The sequence below is a fragment of the Acomys russatus genome, chromosome 26 (assembly GCF_903995435.1).
Source record: "Acomys russatus chromosome 26, mAcoRus1.1, whole genome shotgun sequence".
Taxonomy (NCBI): Eukaryota; Metazoa; Chordata; class Mammalia; order Rodentia; family Muridae; genus Acomys; species Acomys russatus.
Window position 1 is genome coordinate 8,487,251 of NC_067162.1, and position 13,121 is coordinate 8,500,371.

A 13,121-nucleotide genomic window follows, 5' to 3' on the forward strand; every position below is an offset into this window, starting at 1 on the left:
TGGGAGATTTGTTCCTTTTGCTTCAGGTAAGTGAGCAGTACAGCACTGGGCTCGTCCACTTTGTCTGTCTGGAGGATTCCCACCCTCCTAGACTTGTGCTGGTTTCAGGAAGATGCAGAAATAAAACACAAGGAGAGAAGAGTGGAACAGCTCTAGAGGGACTAACCTCTTTCTTTTGACAGTTCTTATTTTCAGCAGAATGTGTGGATATTCCAGACACAACCTACGAAAGAAAGGAAATATCTGTGGACATTTTGCTGTTCCAAACTCTTTCACCTGTGTGCTATAGATCTTTTTATCATTGGAAAGGGAGATGGGATAAGATGTAGGTAACTGCAGGGATGCTCAGAGTTATAGCAGTCTGGAGCCCCATCACAGCCAACATTAACCTGAAGAACCACATGCCTCCTGTGTGATCGCTAGACTTTAGTACCCGAGCTTGTTCATAGAGAGAAATTAGAAGTCTTTAAGAGCCAGCCATTCAATGTAAAGGGACCCATGTGACTACAGAGCGGTGATGTGAAAATCACAGCCTTGGAGAAACAAAAAACATCTTACTTACACAGGATGCATCCAAACTAAAACTGTGCTTACATTTGCTTTGACATCTGTAGAATGTTCATGTGCGTACAATTTGGTACAATGTGTTTTGACATTGAAAGATGATTGTATTTACCTACTAACAACCAATATAGCCTATCACTGTCAATAATGATTACACCATTTTGGAGGATATTCAGGCTTTGGGACAAATGCTATTACCAGAAGAGACACTTATAGATATGTACTTGCAAGTGGTTTTTGAGACTTCTCAATGAACAAACTAACAGATAAGGCACAATTTTATATACTTTTGCAGTCACACTTAGGAACCTTTATGAAATACTAGTTTTCATTTTTTTAGTTGGGAAGTTATATTAGCTTCCCAACAACTTCTGAATATTAAGAAATTCAGAGTCAGGGTATAACTTAGGAGTAGAGCACATACATAGTATACATGAGACCCTGGGTGCAATATCAGGGCACGCGCGCGCACACACACACACACACACACACACACACAAACAAACACACACACAGAGCCACACATGCTTACATACTCAAATACACACACACACACAAACCCATACATACACACACAAACACAAATGCAAGCACACACACACTATGTGCATACAAATTCTGTTTGAGTATGTTGTGGGACATGGGGCAAACAATACTCTGACTACACATAGAATAAGAGCCAGACAGATGACAAAATTCATATATTTGAACACATCACCACACTGTGTAAGCAGAAATGACCAAATAGAGTAAATTCCATCTATGGAGATTTTTGTGTATTGAGGATCTGCTGAACAGCGGGCTGTTGGCTGTATGGAGGAAGAAAAATCTGCAAAGCTTTCCATCTCTGTATTGGGTTAAGTGGGAAATGGAAATATTAAGATGTCTGTGAGTAGCTTTTTTCCGCCCATTAATCCAAAACTGATTTACTAAATTTCTGTGAAGTAAGAGCTAAAGGACCAGGCAAAGGATGGGGGGAGGGGAAACAGAACAGATTCTCCCACAGTTCCACGGTGCCTTGGAGACTAAGGAGAAGGACAAAAATCAGGGCAGTTCAGAAGCACAGAGGGCACATGAGTCGATACAGGAGGACAAACAGGCCATTTCTCGCCTGGAGACATCCGAGGAGCCTGCTGGAGCTGCAAGCCTAAAATACCAAGGTCTCCCCGAGCACAACACCGGCGCTGGCATTCAGGGAACGCCACAAAGAGTCTGGGTTGCATGTGTGGCTGAAATGACAAACTTGAGGCCAAAAATGGACTCAAATTCCAGGCTACTTTTATGCAAAGGAAATGTGCAAGATTGTGAGGCAGTGTGAGATGTAATGCTTTTAAAGAGAGACACAGAAAACCTGTAAGAAAGTCTTGTGCTCTTTGAGGGCTGAGAAGCAATGACTGGCTGTGATCTTAGTTGTGTCTTGCAAAGTCATACCACGCAAAGCCAGTGTCATCACCGAGCTGCTCAGGGCAAATGCCACAGAATGGGTATTTATACAGTAGAAATGAACTTTTTCATAGTACTATAATGAGGAAGTGCAACATAGAGAGACAGGCAAAGGGTCTCCTCAAAAGGACTCTTCTTGCCATGCAAGTAGGCACTCTCTTGCTATCTTCTGCACAAGATTTTCATGAGCATTTCTTCTTACAGGTGTTGCACTAATACCAGGTCTGTTGACCTACAGCCCTAACCCCTTAACCTCATCATCTCACTAGCAGTTTGGTCCCTGCCATCGAGCACAGTCACTCTCAGAGGTCCCGAGGATAAACGAAGGCGTCAGCATGTGAATTTGGGGGAAAGCAGTTCAGTCAACAGCCTCCAGTGGAACTGAAACTTCGGTGCCTTTCTGTCTTGGTTCCGTCTTTGATTTAATTGGTCAGCCCTCTCCACCATAAACATTTGCTTCTCAAAGGGCAAGCCTAAGCTCCCTCTTAGGGGGCCCCATCTTGAGTTATGTAGTTACTTAACACTTAAAGAAATCACCATATAACTTGATATTTAAAGAGCAATCCTGAGATGGGTCATTGGTGAAGGGCACACTGCTCTTGGAGAGGACTTGAGTTTGGGTCCAGCAGTGATATTGGGTATCCCACAGCTACCTGTAACTCCAGCTCTCCTCTGCCTCCCTCAGTCACTCATGTCGACCCCACCCCTACACACATATACATGTAACTAAAAGTAAAATGAAATTATTTTTTACAATTCTCACGTGAAGTTTCCTATTTATTTCTGGCTGCATATTAGAATTGCAAGGAAAATGAGCCTTGAAAAATATCCTGATGTGTGGGTCCTTTCATGGTAGCTTTTGATTTAATTTTTTACCAGGGCACGGCTTATGAATTGACAGTAAAATGAACACAGAAACAGAAATATGTCAGCGATGCTTAATTCTAAGGTGCTGTCAAGGCTGACGTTACAGCTTGGTCATTAGCTGAACCTTAGCAGCCAGCCTGTGCGGATGGAAACCTCAGGAGGCAGGTCTTGGTGGGAAAAAGTTAGATCATTGGAACATGTCCCTGAAAGGGATTTTAGGACCCTAGCATCTTTCTTTTTCTTTCCTTTCCCTGAGATAAACAGATGTTCTTTACTACATCCATTACCGTTCTGCCACAGGCTCAACAGTGTAGAACAGAGCAAACATGGGCCAATATCTCTGAAAACAGGAACCCAAATAAGCATTTTCTCCCTTTAAATTGATTCTTTCAGGTATTTTTTTTTTTTACTACGACAGAAAAATTATCAACACACTAATCACAACAATTTTAGATCACCAGTGTGGGGGATAATTTTTACTAAAATGTATGCGTGCTTGACCTGGATACCTCTTACAAAACCTGCTATGTCTCTGAGAAAGATAAGTAAATATAAATAATATCCCTTTCCCATAAGAATTATGATTTACTTATTCTTGATATTGGAGGGGATCTTAGGAATTTCACAGGTATTAAGAGCCAAGTTGTTATAATTCACACATAAAATATCCTTTGAGACTCATATGTTAAGAAGACCTGCTTTAGAGGTGGCTGAACCACTTCCCCTTTTTATAGAGTTGCTTGCAAACCTTATTATCTCTTATGTTAAAAAAGTACCTTTCATTGAGTGCCTTAGTTAATGTTCTATTGCTATGATGAGACACCATGACCACAGTAACTCTTGTGAAGGAAAACATTTCATTGGGGCTGGTTTATAGCTTCAGAGGTTTAGTCCATTATCCTCATGGCCACACTCAGGCAGACATAGTTCTAGAGAGCTAGCTGAGACAATCAACATACAGAGAGACAGAGACAGAAAGACAGAGACAGAGAGACAGATACAGAGAAACACACACACATCCAGAGAGAGAGAGAGACAGACAGACAGACAGACAGACAGACAGACAGACAGACAAAGAGACACAGAGAGACAGAGACAGAGAAAGAGACAGAGAGAGAGAGAGAGAGAGAGAGAGAGAGAGAGAGAGAGAGAGAGAAGAGAGAGAGAGAAATTAGTCCTAGCTTGAGCATTTGAAACCCAAGCCTACTCCCAGTGACACACTTCCTCCAACAAGGCCACACCTCCTATTTCTTGTAAAAAAAAGTTCTACTCTCTAATGATCAAGCATTAAAATGAGCCTATGGGGGCGTTCCTATTCAAACCACCACATCAATAGAAAATATCTTTTGCCCCTGGGTTTGTAACAATGGCTCTACAATCACCACAGGTGAGCTAGTGAGCTGTAAGTGTTCAGGATGAACTTCTAAATGATAGCTCCAAGATGCTGAGGACCATACTTCCACATTGCTAGATTCATTCTGTTGTCAAAATCACCTAAGTTTGCACATGTTACGTGCTCTATATTCAAAAATAAATTTGAGCAATAGTGAAATCTTTTACTATCCCAGACTCACTGGTGAGTTTTTGAAAATTAAAAATTATTATCAATTACTTTGGAATGTTTGACTCCTAAGTAGCAAGGTCATTGTTATTGTCCATAGACAAAACAGACAAACAAACAAATAGAAAACAAAACAAAATAGACAACACTTCCCCCAAAATAAAGCCCACAAAAAATGCTTTATTTTATTAACCTTTAACTCCCTGAGATCTACAGATTGTATAATGGTGTAATTAATACTTGATATGCGTTTGCTGAGATAATGTTGAAAACAAAGGTTTGGCACGAGCTACTTCGCTTTAGTCCATCCTCACCACAGTCTGACTGCAAACCTCCATTTAAAAACAAATGAGAACTCTAAGTAACGCTGGCCTCTGAGGCAGCTGTTAGCATGACGCTTGTGTCTTATGCTGAAATCTCATTTTGTGGTCACTGTGGGAGGCAGAATCTTGAAGTGGGCTGTGAGAGTCTCCCTCCATGTCATACGTTCCAGCAGAATACCAGAACGGTAGCCTTTCTCCCAAAGTCCCATCGGTCTACCCTGCTGTCTTGAAGGGACAGATCTTGTCACAGAGGCTGAGAGTGAAACAGTGATTACAATGCACTGAGGAAAATTCCATGGCTAGGGAAACCTGACCAATCGGAAATAAGTTATAGAGACATAGAGGTAGGACATCCCATGAGCTGCTGCACAGTAGAGGGGCTATGTGTAGCAATTATGCATTATATATTTCAAAAGGGGAAATATTTTTAATGTCTTTATAATAAGGAAATGATATACTTTTGGGGAGCTTGGCATGTTTCACTGGTGTTAAGCACTGGGCAGGGCTGCGTCGTAGTTCAGTGGCACGGTTTTTAGTTCTCACCTAGTATGGGAAGGCCTTGGTACTGCCCCCAGCACCACAAGCAAACAGTACACAATATATTAATACATGCACATGCAAAAGTATTACATGATACAAACTAATATTCATAAATATGTATTTATATTCATAAATATGTATATATTTATAATTTCTTTACCAGTTTAAATAAGCCTTTTAAATTAAAAAGACAAGAGAGGTATTTTGAAGACACCATGGCCTGCTCAAGTAAGCTTGCAAGAAGGATTTTTTTTTTTTTTTGGTTTTGTTTTGTTTTGTTTTGTGTTTTGAAGATGAAGATCGGTTGTGTGAGAAGATTTTGGTACAAAGAGTTTTCTAGTGCCTGATTTGAACACAGAGGAGGCCACACAGCAAGAAGTGCAAATGGGAGGCCTCTGACATCTCCATTTCTCTCTGCTGGCTGCCATCTGGGAAATGAGGATCTCCATGTTCTAGCGCTGTATAGGACATGGCATTCACCTGACAGCCCGTGGATGCTTGGAGGCAGGTCACTCCTAGTGGAGCCTCTGAATGCAGACATGGGACATAGGCAGCTTGCCCCTGGATTTCAGCCTTGTGAGATCCACTGGGAGAACCAGTCATCCCACACCTAGAAATGCAAACAAACCAACGCATGCTGTGGTAGGCAGTTAAGATTGTTCCACACCTGAAAACAGTCCTACAGCCAGTTAATACTGAGACATGCTGGTTAATGGCCATTGGCTGATAATTACCATGTGGGTGGCTCTTTGGAGACTTGACTTTCTAAGTCTGTAGCTGGTATATTGCCTGATAGTTGGGTTACTCGACTACTGGTGATTAGAAGAAAGAGACAACTAAGAAAGCATGCTGTACCCTCTGGAGAACACCCCTGTGGTTGCAACAGATACTCTTGACACACTGCATTGGTGGGGTTGACTTAGGGGGGGGCCATACCTGAATGAAAGTGGTCCTGAGAGACTTCTTTACAGAATATTCATATTGCAGACAAATTTGTCCCCATCATGGTTTCATGTCCCAATACCAAGATAGCTGTGTTTCTTATCAAAGTGTGGTAAGAAAATATCTACATGCACAGGGGTCTAGAGCACCATTAATATTAGGAAGTTAAGACCCTGATTCTATATCCAATTCACTTCCAAATACACTGCCAGGCTGGACCTTATTCTTGGTGGAATATGGAAGCTCTTTCACGGGGATTCCTTCCAAATGATCCCCAACTTTCCTCCTCCATTGTATCTATATCTATCTAGAGCAGGTGTCTCCTTCCTCATCTACCAATGCAGAAACGGACCCCCGTGAGGTCCTGAAATGCAGCCAGGAACACAGACTCTGAATAGCATGGTCTTCTCCTTAGCTGGCTCTTGATCTTCGCTCAGCCCATTGCCATGGGCTTAGTTACTTACTCACGGGTGAAAAGGCAACAGTCTTCACCCGTGGGACAGTAGCACCCCATGTTACCAGCTCAGGGGTTTTCGTCTGTGGATATGAGCTTGAACATGCCATGTTTGTCAATTGCGGTTATATCCTAGAACTCCTGGAGGCTTTGAAAGTTAGCGAAGTCTGCAGGGAGCTATTGGGAGAGTCAGGATTACTCACCACCTTCTGGCATACGGGTTATCATTTCAAAGTTAACTCCCTATGTTTATCATTTCAAAGTTAACATGCCTGAACCTTGAACTTCTAGGGTAGACAAAGAGAAAACGGCAGGAAAGCTGTTTGCTTTGTATGATCCTAGAGAATAAGCAAGATGGTGCTCACATCACCTGGTCCTTCTTGGCTTAGTTGCTGTCAGAAACCTCTAGACCCAAGCCAGAAGACTTCGATTGTTAGGTGATTTGGAAAAATTCTGGGAGAGTCACACTGAAGACACTTAGTAGGGGAAAATGTTAATTAAACCAAGAAGGGAAACAGGAATTCCCAAGGAAGGCTGTTAATTCTCAGGAGTCATGGTGTGATGACAAACTAGAACATTCTAAATACCGCAGTAAACAGCCATGGCTCCATACCTTCGTCGGGTAGAGGCCACATGCAAATTTTTTCCAAAACTATGCTACCAGTATCACATTCCTGCCCCTTCCTGCATTCTTGGTTCTCTGTTGCTCTCAAGTTCTGTCTTCTACCTTAATCCTTTCCTGCTCATTGATTTTATTCCCTTAATGTCCCCCTCATTTCTTCCCCCTCTGTTTTAGCCCCAGAACAGCTCCAAGGGCTGAAAAAGACACAATACAATGACTTACACTAAGCTAACACAAAGACAGAAAGGCAAAGACTCAGAGCTCTCTGAGAGAGTTGGGATGACTCAAGTCCTTGTACCAATAGCACTCTCCAATTTTCCATTGCATGGAAGAAGTATATAAAGTGACAATTATATAACATTATAGTGTTACATTTTGGGGTCCAATGAACTTCTCCAAACCTATTTAACTCAAGTCATTTCCTTGCAAGCCCCCTGAAGCACCCTTAGCAGCAGTCTTGGCAAAGACAGTTGGACTCTATCAGACATGTGTTGCATACCTATTACTTTACACTCTTCATGCTTTGTTGTGTTCTTCCTTGCTGAAAACTCCTACTCACCCTGCATGACCCTGAGCATCTCCTCTCTGCAGCTTGCCCTGATACTCACAGGCTAGTAGATACTTTCCTGTTTAAATACGGAGAGTAAATACTCAAATTTCTACTGTAGCACATACTGCATTCTATTCAAATGGTTTATATTTGTTACAGCCACTAGACTGTAGTCACAAAGAGAAGGAAGGACCCCCCACTGCACCCATCAGTGGAAATATGCAATAGGGTAATTTGTATATAAGGAAAGCTGTACCATGACATCAACAGTATCAACTCAAACATTTTGAAGTTGTACAAACTTGCACTTAACCTTGTTATCCAAAATGAATATAAAGTTAGTTTTCCTCTGTCTTTCCCCACTCCTTCTTTCTTTTCCCTTCACATGAAAAAAACACGCATACACAGAGTATAGCAAACCAGCCTGTGATATCTTTAGTTTTTTTATATACATGACTTGGGATAGAGACGCTCCTTTTTTTTCTGTAGCTTATCCATATTTATAAGGAATAATAAAAACCACATGAATGTAGGGGTTTAATGGGGCATGCTGGAATTGTTAATATTATTCTAACTTTGTCTCTCTCTATGCGCATGCATATACTCTAAACCAACTATTTTATGCAGTCCTACTCCTCTGGAGTCTCACCAGTTTCTGCCACTTTTCATTTTATTTTTCAATAAAAGCACATCCCTTTTGAGAATGTTCTGGTAGTTTATATTTGAAAAAGAATGCAAATAACGTGCATGTATGTGTGCATGGGTTGTACATATGTGAATACCTGATACACACACACACACACACACACACACACACACCTCTGGCCTGCTAACTATGAAGAGAGAAACAGAGACTGTATTCTGGACAATTTTATATAAAGGATGTATGGGTGCACACGTGCACACGTGCACACTCTCCATGGTCAATATATACATAGTTTCCCCACCTCCTGAGGGTACCTGATGCTGCTCAGATACTGAGATCTTGGCCAAGGAACGATTGTCCAGCCACCAAGGCACCAACCAAACTATTATCAGGGTGCTCTCCACCACGCATTCTGAGTAAGTACGGTCTATCAATTGTGCGGTTCACTCGGTTGGAATCTCTCCTGTCATGTATCTTGGGAACTGGCAAGCAGTTTGGTGGTACCATGACTGACCCCTTGTGCAAATGGTCTGTCATAAGAAATAAAGAGCCTCCAGCTAGACATCAGAAGACAGCCTCTGTCATAGTCCGTGACTTTATTCAGAGATGGAAACCACATTAACAGTCAGAGGGCCATGGACGCTAGATGAAGATGTTTGACACTGCTAGGGGTATGGAAACCACCACTTCCTCCTGGACCCTGACCTGTTTTGCCTTGGCATATCAGAACCTCAGGGACTCACAGGGCTGTGCTTATAAAGGAGTTTTGTTAGAATGACCTCAAGAGATGCTTTCAGCAGCATACTTTCGGTCTGTTTATTCTCATCCCTCCCAGGCAAGCCTTGCTTTGCGAGTTAAGCAGGACACAGTCTGATGTTTCTCTGTAGTCACTTAACTGTGCCATCTTATCTTTATTTCAAAGACTGTCACGGCAGCTGTATCTGTTCTTGTAGCCTTTCCTCTTATGTGAGAAAGATGAATGATAATCTGCCTTCTTTGGAACTTTTTATTTTTCTTAGGAGAACTAGGCTCGGTAGCTTCATCTTAGACTCAGAAAATCCATTAGCAAGGATGAGCACAGATATTAGAAAATACCCACACAACCCTAGTGGAAAGCGAGGGTAAGACGCGCATTTCTAATTGCTCAAATGCTCCGTGTTCACTCAGAGTGTTCATGTGGCAAACTGCTCCAGGTGACTGGTTTTTGACCCATTTGCCATCAAGTGAGACTTACTTTTGAAATTAATTCAGATGGTATCTTACCTCATGCCTCAGAGTTTTCACAGCAAAGGAAAACTTCTCTGAGGAGGTTGGGTACTGGCTCTCATTCAGAGAATAGTCATTAACCCTACACCAGTTCTATCATTCCATTGGAATAGAGAAGGAAAGTTCAGTTTTGAGGAGATAAGAGGTGACTCACTCAAGTCCCTGCTGTCTGTTTCTGACAAGGAGGAGATAGATAAGTGAGGATGTACTGGTTCTGCCTACTGGAAAAGTCAGGAAGCTTTAGAACTGTAAAAAAGACAGCTTTATTGCACTGCTGTGGACACTGAGGGCAAGTCTCCTCGTTGATGATTAACTCAAACGTTTGGCTTGACATCAGACGAAGAAAGCAGAAGGCCAGAGCCTGTGTGAGACTTCTGCCCAAGTTTCAGTTCCGAAGTCACATAGGAAATGTTTGTTTCTCTCCGTAGATTCGAACCAGTGTCCTTCCGGAACACAAGGATCCCCCGCCTGAAGTTGGGGTAGGTGCTTCCTAATTTCCAAAGGTGCACAGGTCACTTTATAAGTTAATGATTTACCTTTTCTCTGACTTCCTGCCTGCCTGGTAGCTGAAGAAAAGCAGTTAAGTTAGCAGGACGTGACTACTTCTGCACTGACCTTCGTTTGTTGTTGGATCGGATTGCACTCATCTCTTGTCTCCTGAAATAATCAATAAGTACGTTATTTAGTTTAGGTAGCGGGAGATGAGCCTGGACATCAGCCTGCAGCACTCCTAGCCACCTGCAGACGAGGGAAGCTGGAGGTGTGAGCTGCAGCATCATAGGAAAGCAGCAGAGAACTAGCCAGGATGGGATGTGGCCTCTTCCTGCTTCCTGCCGTTGCGTCACTAGGCTGTGGCTCAAGCAGTGGGCTGCGGCGTCTGTTCAGTGGAGCGCTGAGCACCCACTGAGATTTGCCTGACACCTGAAGCGTGGCATCTCTAACCTGCAGATGCTGGAAGAGCAAGGGGATACTACGGGGTACTAGTGTTTCCTGCTTAGCTAAGGCCAGGGCTGGGGAAGGCAGAATTTGAATAGACAGTCCCGCAAGCAAAATCCCTGAGGTCTCCACCCTCAGAGAGGAGTTGAGTAAGTGGAGCTGCAGTGACTGAAAGCCTAGTTAGAAATCTCTCAGGAACCTCTGAGTGTGAGGCACACAGGACTAGGTGCTATTCTTTTCTTTGCATCAAAAGCATCTGCTTGGCAACACACCAAGGGGCTATATGTCAAAAACGCACACCCAAGTGAAAGTTGGCTGAGCAGAATGCCTGCTAACAGAGCATCTGCTAGGACAGAAGGAAGGTCAGGGTGGGGGCGCTCTTCTCTCTCATTCCTCCAAAGAGCTCCTGGCTTCGTCTCAGAGATGAGAAAAAAGGTTTCCATGGACAAATGCAGTCTTCACCCATGGCTTTCTGCCTAGACCTTGAAGCCGGCACAGCACTTATTTGCATCATGGGTGTTGGTGGGTTCTCATACGACATGAGTTGTTTGTGCTTTAGCTCACAAAGGGTCCAGCTAGCTCTTCCCAGTCAACCAGGGCTGTTGATGAGTCGGTGCTACTCTGAATATGCTTGAAAGGGCTTGCTCTTCCTGGCCTCTGATCTCCAACCACCAGTCACCCACAAGCCACCCTCTTCTGTAAAGGAGGCTCCAGGGTCATGGTCTCATCACACCTTTTATACTTCTGTCACAAAACACCCAAACTCTTTCTTCTCTAATCCCCAAGCCACTCTTGATTTGTGTGAACTTTAATTTTTCTTTTTTAATTTAATTTAACTTTTTTACATATAAATACAATACACTACATACAGCAAGAAGGACCACAAAACAACCAGGAATTATATAAATGTTAAATTCTTAGTGTTTTGGTTATTTGTGTTTGGTAATCTTGAAGAAACATCTTTCCTATCTTGGTGAGTCTAAAATTCTGAATATAAATTAATATCTATCATATCTCATCATTATCAACTTAAAACATCCATCTAGACGTAAAAACATCTTACCCCCTAAACAACTAAGCTTAATTATAAGACTGAACTATGTGGTCTTCAACCCCATCAGAGACTTGGGAAGTAATAAAACTTAATTACCCGAGTAAACTGTAAGTGCAGGTTAGCAGCTTCCCAAATGAGAAGATATCAGGGACAGTTTGATGTCTGAATGGTCACTCAAAACTCTATATCATTGGAGAATCATCGTCAGCCTTCTTTCCCAGTATATCCAATAGTCATATTTGTGAGGCAGGAACTACTGAGGACTTGCTTACCCTGTGTTGGCAGAGTTTGGCTGTTGACTCTGCCTGATTCCGAGCTTGTCGATATTAGGCAGAATTCTGTCTTTGGCAGAAATGAGGACATTTTGTCCAGGAGCTGGTGTGCCACTTTTAAAGCCATGTCCATAAGGAGGTTCTCTGATGCTCATCATCTTCTTTGAGGTAGATTGGGTGTTTCCAAGAGTTAACCTGTCTTATTGTCAAAGAATCTTTAAGATAAGAAAAAAACATCTTTAAATGCCATATTCTGTAGGTCTTGCTGTGGATCCACTTTACTTATTATAAATGTTGACCCTCTGAGTTTATTCTTTGCCGCCCCATTCTCTCACCGTTTCCTGTGACAGTCGCATCTTTGTAACTCCAGGCACTGTAGAAAGTGTCACATGTGGGCTGGAGAGATGGCTCAGAGGTTAAGAGCACTGACTGCTCTTCTAAAGGTTCTGAGTTCGGTTCCCAGCAACCACATGGTGGTTCACAGCCATCTATAATGAGATCTGGTGCCTTCCTCTGGTATGCAGGTGTACATGCAGGCAGAACACTGTATACATAATAAATCTTTTTAAAAAAAACAAACAAAAAGAAAGTGTCACATGCTTGTGCTATCTTTCCTATAGCTCAGGCTGTGACATAAGGGAGTAGGGGACAAAGGATGCTGTGTATTTTCCAAGATGAGGTATGTTGGCCCCTTTTGCTGGTTTTGACATCTGTCAGAGGAGTGCTCAGTGTGGCTAGCACAGAAATGCGAGCTGTCCCGTGGAGCATGGTTCAGGGGACCTTGTTTGTTTCTCGGGTGTTTACTTCCAGACCATGGAGGATATGGCTCAAGGTCAGTCCCTTCAGTGTCCAGCCCCAGTCCTACCCTGCACTCCTACAGCCAAGGTTCCTTCTAAGCATATGGCTACAGGTGAGCCATCTTCTCTGCTAGTGCTTGACCCATGTGAAACTTTTAAGCATTGATCATGTCACATCTAAGTCCCATGAGCTTCTTTATTGTTGTGTCCTCTCTAAGTTCATCCATCTTTCTACTGCCCACTTCATGGCGGACCCAACGACATTCAGCATCAGATTGTCCATG

The 13,121-nt window shown here is 42.7% G+C and overlaps 1 protein-coding gene across 3 annotated transcripts in view; it reads left to right on the top strand.

The window, feature by feature from the left end:
* Positions 1-13,121, top strand: part of Inpp4b (inositol polyphosphate-4-phosphatase type II B) — a 345,013-nt gene that overhangs the window by 89,390 nt on the left and 242,502 nt on the right. For 2 of the 3 annotated variants that reach the window (XM_051169166.1, XM_051169164.1), the window contains exon 5: positions 10,207-10,257. The exons of the other annotated variant lie outside the window; for it this stretch is intronic. In XM_051169166.1, coding sequence (XP_051025123.1) covers positions 10,207-10,257 — 51 coding nt within the window. The remainder of the gene's footprint in view (positions 1-10,206; positions 10,258-13,121) is intronic. 3 annotated transcript variants of the gene reach the window in all.